The sequence below is a fragment of the Genypterus blacodes genome, unplaced genomic scaffold, assembly GCF_046128005.1.
Source record: "Genypterus blacodes isolate CSIRO-AG114 ecotype Tasmania unplaced genomic scaffold, CSIRO-AGI_Gbla_v1 ptg000723l_1, whole genome shotgun sequence".
Lineage (NCBI taxonomy): Eukaryota > Metazoa > Chordata > Actinopteri > Ophidiiformes > Ophidiidae > Genypterus > Genypterus blacodes.
The window spans coordinates 1-15000 of record NW_027467398.1 but is presented as its reverse complement, the minus strand read 5'-3'; the positions used below and the strand labels follow the sequence as shown (position 1 = coordinate 15000).

General features: G+C 51.2%; 2 protein-coding genes across 2 annotated transcripts in view; one reads left to right on the top strand and one right to left on the bottom strand.

Moving 5' to 3' along the window:
* enc2 (ectodermal-neural cortex 2) overlaps positions 1-6570 on the top strand; it is a 16750-nt gene extending 10180 nt beyond the window's left edge. Inside the window, 3 exon segments of the mRNA XM_076140623.1 lie at positions 1310-1453; positions 1592-2020; positions 4873-6570. Of these exon segments, the coding sequence (XP_075996738.1) occupies positions 1310-1453; positions 1592-1978 (531 nt within the window). The 3' untranslated portion in view covers positions 1979-2020; positions 4873-6570.
* A 683-nt stretch (positions 6571-7253) lies between these two features.
* Positions 7254-14995, bottom strand: LOC142990759 (A-kinase anchor protein 13-like; the record flags this gene model as incomplete). The annotated part of the gene is made up of 20 exons (XM_076140624.1): positions 7254-9678; positions 9889-10108; positions 10197-10316; positions 10615-10902; positions 11007-11201; positions 11293-11343; positions 11513-11557; positions 11796-11866; positions 11948-12100; positions 12187-12369; positions 12566-12648; positions 12845-12959; positions 13095-13161; positions 13262-13338; positions 13473-13603; positions 13715-13835; positions 13993-14110; positions 14237-14362; positions 14493-14636; positions 14939-14995. Coding segments are annotated over 20 exons (2424 nt in total), but the record flags the coding sequence as incomplete, so codon positions are not given.
* Positions 14996-15000: the final 5 nt, after the last annotated feature.

The following is a 15000-nucleotide window of genomic DNA, read 5'->3' as shown; positions in this document are numbered from 1 at the left end:
GATGTGTGTGTGTGTGTGTGTGTGTGTGTCTTGCAAACATGACTTCACGTTCCACATCAGAGTTAGTCCTGGTCTGCTCTGAGCTCTCTTCCTCTTGTTTCCCTCTTGTCTTCCTCTTGTCTCCCTGTTGTCTCCCTGTTGTGTCCCTCTTGTCTCCCTGTTGTCTCCCTGTTGTGTCCCTGTTGTGTCCTTGTTGTGTCCCTCTTGTGTCCCTCTTGTCTCCCTCTTGTCTCCCTCTTGTCTCCCTGTTGTGTCCCTGTTGTGTCCCTATTGTCTCCCTGTTGTCTCCCTGTTGTCTCCCTCTTGTCTCCCTCTTGTGTCCCTGTTGTGTCCCTGTTGTGTCCCTGTTGTGTCCCTGTTGTGTCCCTATTGTCTCCCTGTTGTCTCCCTGTTGTCTCCCTCTTGTCTCCCTCTTGTCTCCCTGTTGTGTCCCTGTTGTCTCCCTGTTGTGTCCCTGTTGTGTCCCTCTTGTGTCCCTCTTGTGTCCCTGTTGTGTCCCTGTTGTCTCCCTGTTGTGTCCCTGTTGTGTCACTGTTGTGTCCCTCTTGTGTCCCTGTTGTGTCCCTGTTGTCTCCCTGTTGTGTCCCTGTTGTGTCCCTGTTGTCTCCCTGTTGTGTCCCTGTTGTGTCCCTGTTGTCTCCCTGTTGTGTCCCTGTTGTGTCCCTGTTGTGTCCCTGTTGTGTCCCTGTTGTGTCCCTGTTGTCTCCCTGTTGTGTCCCTGTTGTGTCCCTGTTGTGTCCCTGTTGTGTCCCTGTTGTGTCCCTGTTGTCTCCCTCTTGTCTCCCTGTTGTGTCCCTGTTGTGTCCCTGTTGTGTCCCTGTTGTCTCCCTCTTGTCTCCCTGTTGTGTCCCTGTTGTGTCCCTGTTGTGTCCCTGTTGTGTCCCTGTTGTGTCCCTGTTGTGTCCTTGTTGTGTCCCTCTTGTCTCCCTGTTGTGTCCCTGTTGTCTCCCTGTTGTGTCCCTCTTGTGTCCCTGTTGTGTCCCTGTTGTGTCCCTGTTGTCTCCCTCTTGTCTCCCTCTTGTCTCCCTGTTGTGTCCCTGTTGTGTCCCTGTTGTGTCCCTGTTGTGTCCCTGTTGTGTCCCTGTTGTGTCCCTGTTGTGTCCTTGTTGTGTCCCTCTTGTCTCCCTGTTGTGTCCCTGTTGTCTCCCTGTTGTGTCCCTGTTGTGTCCCTGTTGTGTCCCTGTTGTGTCCCTGTTGTGTCCCTGTTGTGTCCCTGTTGTGTCCCTGTTGTGTCCCTCTTGTGTCCCTGTTGTGTCCCTGTTGTGTCCCTGTTGTCTCCCTCTTGTCTCCCTCTTGTCTCTCCCTCCAGGTGGAGCGTTACGACCCTGTCAGTAATAAGTGGACCATGATGGCTCCTCTCAGAGATGGAGTCAGTAATGCAGCTGTGGTCAGTGCCAAATTAAAACTCTTTGTTTTCGGAGGGACGACCATCCACAGAGACAAGGCCTCTAAGGTGAGTGTGTGTGTGTTTAACCCTTTCAGGTGAGGTCTCCCTCTGGCTCCAGCTGATCAGAGCTTGAGATGACAGTAGGAGTTCAGGATGAGTCGGGCCTGACTGAGCAGCCTCACCTTCCCTCTCCTCTAACTGCAGGTCCAGTTCTACGACCCCGTCAGCAACCGATGGAACATCGCAGCCGAATGCCCGCAGGCGTGGCGCTACACTGCCGCGGCCGTCTTAGGGAGCCAGATCTTCATCATGGGCGGCGACACCGAGTTCACCGCCGCCTCGGCTTATCGGTTTGACTGCGACACGACTCAGTGGAGTCGAGTGGGGGACATGACGTCCAAGCGGATGAGCTGCCACGCCGTGGCCTCGGGGAATAAGCTGTACGTGGTGGGAGGATACTTTGGGACGCAGCGCTGTAAAACACTGGACTGTTACGACCCCACGTCTGACAGCTGGAACTCCATCACTACCGTGCCTTACTCGCTGATCCCTACAGCCTTTGTTAGCACGTGGAAACACCTGCCTGCCTGAGGGGGCCACACCTGGGGGCCGACACGGAGCCAGCGGGTCCAGGTGAGCGAGTGAGTGAAGGACACACACACACACACGGCTGCTGCTGTTAGACTCAGCCCCTGGCTCAGCATGACTGAACGAGTCGGTGGTGAAACCAGAGGAAGAAGAGATTTAGAGATTTATTTTATTTTTAGAAAAACCTTCAAACAGTTTGGAGCCTAAAGTTCTGAGCTCCATGGTTTAAAGTGGGAGCACTTTAGATACGATGATGTCACTTCATCACAGGCTCAGTTTAACATCTTAATCTAAGGTTTCATCCTTTTTCTCAAAGTATGACGACTTAGTTCTCATAAATATTCATCATTTCCTTCCTCCCAGCCTTTGTTCCTGTAACATCTGAGCTCTTTGTGTTTGACTTCTCCACTGTGTTTCCAGATGAATGGCTGACTGGCAGGTTACCATAGAAACCTTACGTTACATTCACTGTCCTTTAGTGATAAAAACATTTCTTTAATGAGGAATAATCTAACCTGAGTGAGTTTGAGCTGAAGCACTGCTGCAGTAAAGCCCAGGCTCTATCTGCAGCATGAAGGAGCCTCCTCCTCCTCCTCCTCCTCCTCCTCCTCCTCCTCCTCCTCTAAGTGATGGCAGAGTGCAGCAGGATGACAGCGTATAAATATCTCCCCTCCTCTCCTCCTCCCCTCCTCTCCTCCTCTCCTCATCGTCTGCTCCCTCAGCCTTCACTTCGCCCCCACGCCTTCAAACATTCATGTTGTGAAACTGGAACCTGCTGCTCTCACATCTCCTCCTCTCCTCCACACACACACACACACACACACACACACGCTCTGCTGACACGTGTGTGTGTGTGTGTGTCTCCTCTGATGTAGCCCAGCTGTTAGCTGTAGCCGGTCAGGTGTTGTGTGTGTGTGTGTGTGTGTCATGTTTCCTGGTGTTGTGCTGAGTGTATTGAGTTTGGTTGAGCCCCCCCCCCCCCCCCCCCCCCCCAGACTGCTGCAGTGTGTGTCTGCTTTGTTTTTAGGCTCATCACTTATTCATCTTGTAAACAGGACGTCTGGAAGCCAAACAGACTGAGCTCATGTTGTTAAGAACACAGGGAGTCAGAGTGAGAGAGTGAACAGACTCCCTCAGCAGAGGCACAGCAGGTTCTGCTCCTGAGCTGAGCTGAGGGAACACGCTGCCTCTGCACGCCTCTCAACCTCAGAGTGTCAGGGTTTGGGTCAAAGGTTATCTCTCCTTGGCCCGTGTGTGAGTGCAGGTGTGTGTGAGGAGTGTTAGCACTTCATCATCCTCTACCTCAACGCCTCCTCTCCTTCTGTGGACAGAGTGTAGTCTGAACTGAGCCTGATCCCCCTGATGCCTCGCTCCCCTCCTGTCAGGTGGCGTGCTGTGGTCCAGCTGTTCTAACCTGTGTCCTGCTGCAGCTCTGACTCACACTCTAATGGGCTCAATCCAACTGAAGCCTCCTGATCTGATGTCCAACCACAGCTCTTCACTCTGTAACAGGAGAGGAGCTCAGAGATCAATACTGTGTGTGTGTGTGTGCGTGTGTGTGTGTGTGTGTGTGTGTGTCTGTGTGTGTGTGTCTCTGTGTGTGTGTCTCTGTGTCTGTGTGTGTGTCTCTGTGTGTGTCTCTGTGTGTGTGTGTGTGTGTGTGTGTGTGTGTCTGTGTGTGTGTGTGTGTGTGTGTCTCTGTGTGTGTCTGTGTGTGTGTCTCTGTGTGTGTCTGTGTGTGTGTCTCTGTGTGTGTCTGTGTGTGTGTCTCTGTGTGTGTGTGTGTGTGTGTGTGTCTCTGTGTCTCTGTGTGTGTGTGTGTGTGTGTGTGTGTGTGTGTGTGTCTCTGTGTGTGTCTCTGTGTGTGTGTGTGTGTGCCTGTGTCTCTGTGTGTGTGTGTGTGTGTGTGTGTGTGTGTGTGTGTGTGTCTCTGTGTGTGTGTCTCTGTGTGTGTGTGTGTGTGTGTCTGAGTCTGTGTCTGTGTGTGTGTCTGTGTGTGTGTGTGTCTCTGTGTGTCTGTGTGTGTGTGTGTGTGTCTCTGTGTCTCTGTGTGTCTGTGTGTGTGTGTGTGTCTGTGTGTGTGTATGTCTGTGTGTGTGTGTCTGTGTGTGTGTGTGTGTGTGTCTGTGTTTGTCTGTGTGTGTGTGTGTGTGTGTGTGTGTGTGTGTGTGTGTGTGTGTGTGTCTGTGTCTCTGTGTGTGTGTGTGTCTGTGTGTGTGTGTGTGTGTGTGTGTGTGTCTCTGTGTGTGTGTGTGTCTGTGTGTGTGTGTGTGTGTGTGTGTGTGTGTGTGTGTGTGTGTGTGTGTGTGTCTCTGTGTGTGTGTGTGTCTGTGTGTGTGTGTGTGTGTGTGTGTGTGTGTGTGTGTGTGTGTGTGTGTGTGTCTGTGTCTCTGTGTGTGTGTGTGTCTGTGTGTGTGTGTGTGTGTGTGTGTGTGTGTGTGTGTGTCTCTGTGTCTCTGTGTGTGTGTGTGTGTGTGTGTGTGTGTGTGTGTGTGTGTGTGTGTGTGTGTGTCAGGGGCCGAGGCTTCATGCTGCTTTATTTGCTCCACTGTGCCATCAAGTGGACAAAACATGTAACACACTCATCACACACATCAGGAGAGGAGAACCAGTCCAGATCACAGAGACACAACACAACACAACACAGCACAACACAACACAACACAACACAACAGCATAGAGAAGAGGGGACGGAGAAGGAATCAAAACACAGGGTGGGAAATAACTAACTTACTCACAGAAAGAGAAGAACCGTGAAGACTTCTCTCCTCCTCCTCCTCCTCCTCCTCCTCCTCCTCCTCCTCCTCTCCTCTCTGTACGCTGTGACGTCCTTCTGTCTCAACAAACTCAAGCTCCGCCTTTAATCCGTCCGATTTTCCCTCCCGTCTGTTTCTCAGGTGTCCATGCAGAGGGACAGCAGGAAGACGAGCACAGAGACGCCACCGTGCAGCGGGCAGGAAGACACGTGTCCCCTTGTGTCCCCGCCCTGTCCCCGCCCTGTCCCCGCCTGGGACCAGAACCTACACAGCCCCAAACATCTCACCTGACTGTGACCCAGGAGACAGAGCGTCCACGTCTCCAAGCCGCTCAGACAGATTCTTCTCTGCATGCTGATGGAACTGTCTGATGGACGCCTGGATGTCTCTCTGTCTCTCTGTCTCTCTGTCTCTCTGTCTCTCTGTGTCTCAGCGTCTCCTCAGTGTATTATTGTTTGTTAGAGATCATTCCAGTTCTACTCTCTAAGAAAATGCTGCCAGATTAACACTTTCAGGATTCTACAGTCAACTTATGTTTTAAGGAGATCAGCAAATTACAAAGCACATTGAGCTCTGGTGTCATGGCAACCCTGCATGAAGACGAGGAGCTTCCTGCTGAGAGAGACAGTATTTAAATCTCACAACGCCATGCAACCGCTGATCTTCAGATAAGTATTCAATCCTCTGTTGGCTTCCATAGGTTTCAGTTTGAACGTGTCGGTACACACGGTATTTCATCTTCATCGTGACAAAGTGTGTAAATCAAACTTTATTTGTGTAAAGGGTTAAAGGGGCTCAGACCCGGGTTCAGCCCACCTGAGGGTTTAACCCTTTGCACCTTTGTCAGGCTCTAAGGTTTACTTTGTTTTAAAGTGTTGAGACAAACCTGGGACAGAAGTGATGCACGCGCACACACACACACACACACACACACACACACACACACACACACACACACACACACACACACACACACACACACACCTGTGGGCGTCTGAGCCTCGTCTGACTTTGAGGAGAGACGATGAGAGGGAGGAAGAGGAGCAGTCTGAAGGGTTAAACATGTCATCATCTAGATCTTCCTCAGATGTTCCTCGGCCCATCAGCAGGACTTCACACTCACAGTTTGAGAACCACTTCTCCAAACGTTGCTGTTTTCTTGTAATGTTAAGACTTGTTATAACATTCTAAGTCTGTTTTCTTCTAAATTTGCCTTCAGATGTTCCACTCACATTCTCATCATCGTCTTGTTTTCCCCGCAGTGTTTCTCAAACTGTGCGTCTGAACCTGTGACACTGAGCTGTCAGTCATAGGAATGTGTTTGATGTGTGTGTATCTATAAACTGGTTTGTACAGGAGAGCATGGGAAGCGCGCACACACACACACACACACACACACACACACACACACAGCAGGAGGTCCAGTGTGTCCTGCAGGAAGCCTCACTGCCAAAGTGCTCATGAGCAACAAGCTCCAACCTCACAACTCCTGTGTTTGATTTCATGATGCACTTTTTTATATGAAACCACTCAGTGGTGAGATGTTTTGTAGTCATGGCGATGACGTCAGCAGGCACACTGGAGCGTTCTGCGACGCTCCACGTTATTAAACACACCTGAGCTTCCACACAGAGCCACAGCTGGGCGTCATCTGCATCGACCTGGTGGAGTTTCACTTCGGTGAGGAGGACAAACTCTTCTTCATTCCACTGGGAGTGTTTTTAATATGAAGAAACAGAAAGATTCAACAACTGAACACTTTTTACAACGAAACGATGTGAGGAAGGAAAATGACTCGATATGTTTTTACTGCTGCAAATAAACGTTGACTCACTTTCTATGTTTGGCTCACGTGTGTGTGTGTGTGTGTGTGTGTGTGTGTGTGTGTGTGTGTGTGTGTGTTGCAAATTTGCCCCAAATTCAAACAAATTTGAAGAAGAAGAAGAACACTGTCTGCCAGCTCGCTTCAACTCTGCTCGGGTCAACTGCTAATGGACTGAAGCATTCTGGGGGAAGAAGCCTGATCAGCAAAACACCAGATCAATGAACAGAGAAGAAAGAGGGAGGGACGGGAGAGAGACAGACACACACACACACACACTGTCACAGAGTAGCCCGCTGAGGCTTTCAAAGCAGTGTTGAGTTTGTAAGATGATATCATGAGTGATGTCATCTTATCTGCCTCATAATGGACCGAGAGCTTCATGTTGATCCACCAAACGCAGTTATTAAAAGCTGAGCTGCCATTATCTGTGTCATGTAGATACGTGAGCCGATGAGCCCCTGAACGCACCGACAGCAGTGTGTGACCGCGGAGCTTCAACAACAAATAAAGAGGGAATAGATGTGTGCTTTCATCTAGCGCCACCTGCTGGACAGTAAACAGTCAGCCTCAGCCGTTCCATTTCCCCGATACCAATGACGTCGCCAGTTGTTCCAACCCAGACTTTGGTAGCGCGGGCCTGTAGTGAGCGCGTTGGCCTCTAGGGGGCAGCAGACACAGATCCACACACAGACACCGCTGACAAACAGCATAGTTATTTATTGAAGAGGGAGAATGACTGTACACGTGACAGGTTTAATACCTCCAACAAGAGGAGGAGAGGACAGATAAATAAAGCTTTATTATTTATTAAAAAACAATCATCCAACTAAACACAAATCCACAGTCATCAATACTTTGGATTGTACATAAATCATATTTACAGAATTTGTTGCTTTGCCCTTTTTCTTTGTACATAAAGAACATGAGGAAATACACTTTGTACCTTCAGGTTAAGTACAAAAACATCGTAAGAAAACTCTGACATACAGTGCAAAAACTGTAAAGCCTAATGTGAGTTTATCAAGCCACTGTGAAGTTTAGTAATGTTATAGTGCAGTGAGTCAGAGAGCAGAGCTCCGCCCCCCAGCAAGAAAACCACACCCATTCAGGTTTCACCTCAAACACTGACGGCCGTTTGTCATCCAGCTCTTTGAGTTTAAAGGAATCCATGCAAAGTCAAAGATTTGATTTAATTTCATACGGAAATATGGAATAAAATTAGACTGAAGTCAAGTCACACACACACACACACACACACACACACACACACACACACACACACACACACACACACACACACACACACACACACACAGTAGGGTTTCACATGTGTTCCAAAGTCCTATTTTTAAACCCAAACTGATGACCAGGTCTTCATCTAAACACTGATTGATTGATTGGCTGATTGTCCGTCCACATTCTGAATCAATCCGGTCGTACATGAAACCAATGAAGAGTTTTGATTTGGTGCTGCGTTTCTCTGAACAGCGCCACCTGCTGCTGCTGAACAGAGCTCAATCAGGATTAAGGCACAGTTTGACCCCGGGCTTCCTGTTTGTGGCTAAGGCTCAGACACGGTGAACACACAGAGAGAGTGTGTGTGTGTGTTTGTGTGTGTGTGTGTGTTTGTGTGTGTGTGTGTTTGTGTGTGTGTGTAACGCAGCGTCTCTCAGGCTGACAGCTGGTTAGACGACAAGAAGACGCCTCAGGGTTTCAAATAGAAAAGAGACAAACTGTCACATCTCAAATAACGAAATGAGAGATTGAACTCTGAACAGGCTGCTGCTGTGTAGCTTAGCTAAGCATGTAGCTTTGACTCTGCTGCTAGGCTAGCAGAGAGTCAAAGCTCTCTGCTGAGAGTCAAAGCTCTCTGCTAGCCCAAAGCACAATTCTTCTTCTTCTTCTGGCTGCAGAACACGAAGAGAAAATCAATGTGGCAAAACTCTGAAGCTGAGTTATTCTGTATGAACGGCCGAGGAGGAATATGAGCCTGCAGTGTGTGTGTGTGTGTGTGTGTGTGTGTGTGTGATTAATGATCAAAGCGACTTGTTATCATCCACATTGATAAAGGATCAATAACTGCTGGGTGCTGATTCAGGGGTCAGGGGTCAGGGAGTCTGAGTCTGGGTTTACAGAGTCTGTGTTCAGTGTAAACCTGTGATGACGTCACCCTCAGTGACGCCTAAAGTGCTTCTTCTAACCGTCCTCGTCTGTTGCGTCCTGATTGTCGTGGCCATGAAGAACTCGCTCCGTGTTTCAGATTCGTCAGAGACAGGAAGTGATGCTCTGATGCCGCTGGTTGCTCGGTACGTTTACTCCAACTTTAAAACTCAGATTGTGCTGCGGCGATTCAGGCGGTATGGACATGTATGACCTCATGTATGACCTCATGTATGACCTCATGTATGACCTCATGTATGACCTCATGTATGACCTCATGTATGACCTCATGTATGACCTCATGTATGAGGTCATCAGCACATGCACACACACACACAAACGCGCACACACACACACACACACACGCACACGCACACGCACACACACCTGTGTCCAGATGATGCGACCTTCATCTCTTCATGTATTAATATGAGTTTGTCCTCATACTGCGATGACGTAACTTGACTGAATGTTGATTTAGACGCTGAAGCACAGACGCACTCAGTGAGCCTGATAGTGCTGAGTCCTGAGCGTGTAAACGTACCGACTGCGTCCAGCGGCGTTTAGATTCAGGTTCCGTCTCTACGTTCAGATCCTTAAGGCACTAAAGTCTTTGGCTGTGATCGAGTTTCTCTCAAAGCGCCGAGTCGTCGGCCGGAGGAGGAAACGGCGACCTCGCTTCATCTAACAAACGCTCTTCCTGCTGTGTGCCATCAAGCATCTTAGCACACAAACCACAGGTTTGAAGTTTCCTGCTGCTGTTAAAGCTGTGTGGAGGAGTTTGACCCCTGTGACCTCTGACCTCCATGATGCTCGCTGTAGATCCCAGAGGATTTAAACCTCCTTTAGGTGAAGTGATGATGAGATCTGTACCTGGGGGGGGGGGGGGGGGCTGCTCGCTGCTCAGCAGTAGAAAATGTCTCCATCAGCCTGAGGGTCAGAGGTCACTTTGACTTGACTTTCTAGAGACAAAAAGACAAAGAGCCTGATGAGCGACACAGAGACTCTATGATTGAACTCTTTTTACATCAGAGCGATCATGTGCATGAAGCAGACTGTCCATCAGGGGGCACTGTGGGCCACAGGAAGGGGGGGGGGGTTTACTGTCCTTACCTGCAGGAAGTACCTGCTCTAAAGGTTGAGGACAGGAAAAAGAAGTCTGACTCTCTTACCAGTCTCTGCCTGCTCTCCACCTTTCCCCTTCTTCTTCTTCTTCTCCTTCTTCTCCTTGGGTCTGGCCAGCTGGAGGAGCTTGTTGGGAAGCTGGGACTCCTTGTCTCCTCCCTGCTGCTTGGAGGAGGACGAGGAGAAGGGGTTGAAGTTCTTGCCCATCCTCTTGGACCCGATGCGGAGGAAGGGCTCCTTGGTGGGGGCGGAGGAGGACAGCTCCACCTGGCAGGAGAAGAAGAGGAGGAAACCTTCATCATCCTTCTGTGCTCTTTAGGAAACGACTCCACCTTTTGATTTCCTTTCCTTTTACCTCTTTAGGCGGTTCTGCTGCTTCTCGAGCGTCGAGGTCCAGAGAGCCGGAGCTGTGGAACCTGATGGAGTCTTCAGAGGTGGAGGAGGGCGTCCGCTCGTACTTCTGCAGACGGCTCCACTGAGGACACACACACACACACACACACTGAAGCAGGACTGAAGCTGAAGCTGAGGCTGATCCCTCCATCTGCAGCCTGTCAGGCTCAGTAATCAGACCTGGAGCTCCGCCTTGCTTCAGTTTGTTTCCTTCTCTTCCTCACTGAAGCTAACAAACACAGCTGCAGATGGAGACTGAGTCTGACTGAGCACTAATAAGGCTCAGCAGACAGACTGACGCTCTGCTGGAGCCTGAGCACGTGCACGTGCACACACACACACGCACACACACACACACACACACACACACACACACTGACCTCCTCTCTCTCACTCTTCAGGGCCTCCATCCTCTCCGTGTCTCTCCTCAGGGCCTCCTTGTCCCGGTCCAGCCTCCTCTGGGCCTCCCTCAGTCTCTCCAGGTCTCTCTGGTACTCGTCTTTCCTCCTCTGCTGCACCTCCCGCTCCTCTGCCTGCTCTCTGCGCCTCTTTGTGACTTCCTCCTCCACCTCCTTCAGTCTGTCCTCTCTTTCAGTGTAGCCTCTCTCCTTCACCTCCCATTCCTTCTCCCGCCTCCTCTTCTCCTCTTGATGTGCCGCCTGCTGTTTCTGAGAGAAGGAGGAGGTGTCAGCATGGAGACGTTGTGTTAGAAACACACACACACACACACACACACACACACGGAGCAGCACCATCACAACAGAAACCAAACCTGCAGGCTGGCTGCTTCCTGTCGCTGCCTCTCCAGACTCCTGTGCTTCTCCTGCTCGATGAGGGAGGAGGGTCGGGAGGAGGAGGAGGAGGAGAGGGAGGAGGAGGACGAGTGTCTGGAGGAGTTGGCCGTCAGCTGGTCGTTCAGGGCCTGGCGCTGGTCCTCGATGAAGGAGTCCTGCTGGACCACAACGGCCTGCAGGAGGAGACACAGTGTTCAGGGGAGACTCAACACGGCGGCTCATCGTGTGTGTGTGTGTGTGTGTGTGTGTGTGTGTCGGTCCTACCTGAAGGGAAACCAGCAGGTCATGAAGATGCGTCACGCTGTGCAGGACCTGCTGGAAAGACACGGACACATCACATGACTCTAATGGAGACGGCAGCCATCTTGGAGAGCAGCTGTGAGCTCAGAGCTGTGTTTCTGAGACAAAGTGAAGTGTGTGTGTGTGTGTGTGTGTGTGTGTGTGTGTGTGTGTGTGGAGCTGAACAGGAAGTTGACAAACTTACCTCGTTGTTTCTCTTTAGTAACACCTGCAGGCTGGCAGTGGCTCCCTGAGGAACACACACACACACGTCACAATCAACACACACACACAACACACACGTCAACATCCACACACACACACACACACACACGTCACAATCAACACACACACACAACACACACGTCAACATCAACACACACACACACACACACACACACACACACATCACAATCAACACACACACACAACACACACGTCACAATCAGGTCACACACACACACACACACACACACACACACACACACCTTCTTTAACACACTGTCTGACTCAGTCCTGCGGAGGTCCAGTGCTTCCTCCCCCTCTTCCTTCTCTCCGTCTGAGGAAAGATAGAGGAGAAGAGAGCCGACATGTGAGCTGCAGGTCAGAGGTCAGAGGTCAGAGGATCCAGGCCTGTTACTCTTGCTGTTCATCTGATGGCTGTCGAAGCCTCCAAAGGTCTCAGCTCTCCTGGGCAGACAGACAGGTCCTACACCGCCCCCCGTCAGGCCCACAGGGGTACTGCAGGCTCCGCCCCCAAGGCCACTGTTCACTAAGCCGTGCAGCGTCTGGACTGGAGGAGGAGCGGAGGGGAGGAAGTGTTAGATCAAAGAGTGGAAGGGATGAAGGAGTGAGTGAATCCTCTGAGTGACCTCTGACCTTCCCTCAGGGCGTCCTTCATGATGGGCTCTCCCTTGGTGACATCATCGGGCGTGGCCCTGAACAGCATCCGGTCCCTGGTGATGACGGCGGTGTCGTCGGGGGAGTCGCACATGTCTCTGAAGATGTGGACCTTCTCCTCCAGTAAGGAGACGATCTGCTCGTCTTTCCTCCGCAGAAGATCTGAGACCACACACACACACACACACACACACACACACACACACACACACACACACACACACACACACACACACACACACACACACACACACACACACACACACACACACACACACACACACACACACACGGTGAAGCTTTGGACGCTCGGCTGAGGAGGAGAAAAAGGATTCTGAGCTCCAAAGGAGTTTCTCACCTCGGATCTCCTTTGCTCGGCTCTCCTGCTGCTTCCTGTCCTCCTCCGTCTCACTGGGAACTCCTTCATCCTCCTCTTTCTCCCTGTGACACACACACACACACACACACACACACACACACACACACACACACACACACACAGAGTCAATATGGTCACAACACACCTAGACGTGATGTTTCCTCTCGTCCTTCTTCATGCCTCAAGCTTCAGCTTCAGTGTCCCAGAAGGTGAAGCACGTGTGTGTGTGTGTGTGTGTGTGTGTGTGTGTGTGCTCACATGCAGTGCATGGCGTCCTGTATGATGGCCCTCCAGGTGTTCCTCTCCTCACTGCTGCTGGCCAGCACCTCCACCATCTCTGGCTTCTCTATCCCAGCTGTGATCAGAAACAGACCTGACGGGACCAAACACACACACACACACACACACACACAACTCAGCCCTCACACACTCAGACCAGGATGTGTGTGTCCTGCTGAAGTCTAACAGTTAAATGAGTGCAGAGAGTTTAGGTAGAGAGGGGGAGCACCTCGTCCGTGGTTGGCCACTTCTCTGACGATCAGGTTCTGTAAGGAGATCACTGTGGAGCGCTGATCCTGCACACGGAGGAGGAACGGTTCAACATGTCAACATGTTAACACGTCAACATGCCAAGGCTTCAGTGTTTCCCTCTACAGTCCACAGCCTCAAACTCACCAAAGAAGCAAAGACGTATTTCTGATCTTTCTCCTGAAGGAAGACCAACACGTCTGACAGCAGCATGGCGTGGACGTCTGGAACACGGAACACACACAACACACATACAACACACACAACACACACACACACACACAGAGGCGTCAGGTGAGATTGATCCAAACTCTGCTCTTCAGTAAACTGATCCCATGTTTCCGTGTGGAGCTCAAACCTTTGAGTCGCCCTGCAGAGTTCTTCAGCTGCAGCACGCCGTCGTGGAGCAGGCGCCGCCCTCTGATCAGGTCCTCTTTGGCAAACATCTGCCCGCTCTTCATCCTCATGATGGACTTGCTGTCTGTGCGGCTGAGGGGCAGAGAGGAAACACACACTCACGTTTACTTTCAGCTGCACGAGCCCTCCTGCCCACCAGGGGGCCGGACGCCATCACGCCATCACGCCATCACGCCGCCGTACCTGTAGACCTCCTTCAGCCGCTGCTTCTTCTCCTGCTCGTTGACTTTGCTGTCCACGGCGGTGATGAGCTCCTTCACGCACCGCAGCGCCTCAGAGACACAACTGTGGTCCTCGTGTGTGTCTGGAGGAGGAAACAAACATGGAGTGAGCTCATCGGGCCTCCTGCTGTCTGTGAGGGGAGCAGAACTCTACAGAACCTGAAGATAACTGAGTCTGAAGAGTGTGAAGGCTTCTGATGCCAGCTGAGAACAACCTGGGATCAAAGTTCACACTTCTACCTTTGGTGTGCTGGAGAATCCTCTGGATCAGAACCGGATACTTAGTGATCCTCTGGGTCACCAGCAGGATGCATTCAGGAATACCCAGCCTCCGCACGATAGTGCTGCTCCTTATCCTCTACAGAAACACACAGGAGAACCACACACAGTTAAACACCACAGGGTCGTGTTCCCAGACCCAACACGTGTGTGTGTGTGCGTGTGTGTGTGTGTGTGTGTGTGCGTGTGTGTGTGTGTGTGTGACCTTGATGAAGGCCTGGAAGCGTTTATCTTTGGCGTAGAGCTCTTTGTAGTGACTGACAGCTTCATTGTGGCGACTGCAGAACTTCCCGTAAACCTTCTTCATGCGATCAGCGGTGCATCCTGAGAACTGTAGAAAAGAGCAAAGTTGAAACATTCAAGCAAAGGAGGAGGAAGAGGAGGAGGATGAGGAAGAGGCGGCCCAAACAGCAGCACTGTGACCCAGTAGAGCTCATGTACATGGACGTGTCCTCACACACCTGATTGACCAGGACGTCCCCGATCCTGGAGATGAGGAAGCTGTTCTCCTGCTGCTCCTCAGACGGAGAGGCTCGTTTCCTGCTGAGGAGCTGAGTGAGGAAGTGTGTGTGCGTCTCCAGCAGGTCGTCCAACACCGGGAAGATCTAGAGAGAGGAGAAGAAGAAACAAACCATTCAAACGGCGTCGGCATGTTTGAATAGTGACATCGCTCGTCTGTCACTCAGACTCAGACGGGTTTGATCTCACCTAGACACCGTGTCTGTACACGGACACATCACACATCTGTGTCTGTACCCGTGTCCCCGTGTCCCCGTGTACCCGTGTCCCCGTGTACCCGTGTCCCTGTGTCCCCGTGTCCCCGTGTACCCGTGTCCCCGTGTCCCCGTGTCCCCGTGTACCCAAGTCCCCGTGTACCCGTGTCCCCGTGTGTGCTCTAGTTAGTCACCTTGTCCAGCGTCTGTGTGTCCAGCTGCAGCTCTTTCTGAATGCCTTTGTAATAAACTTCAG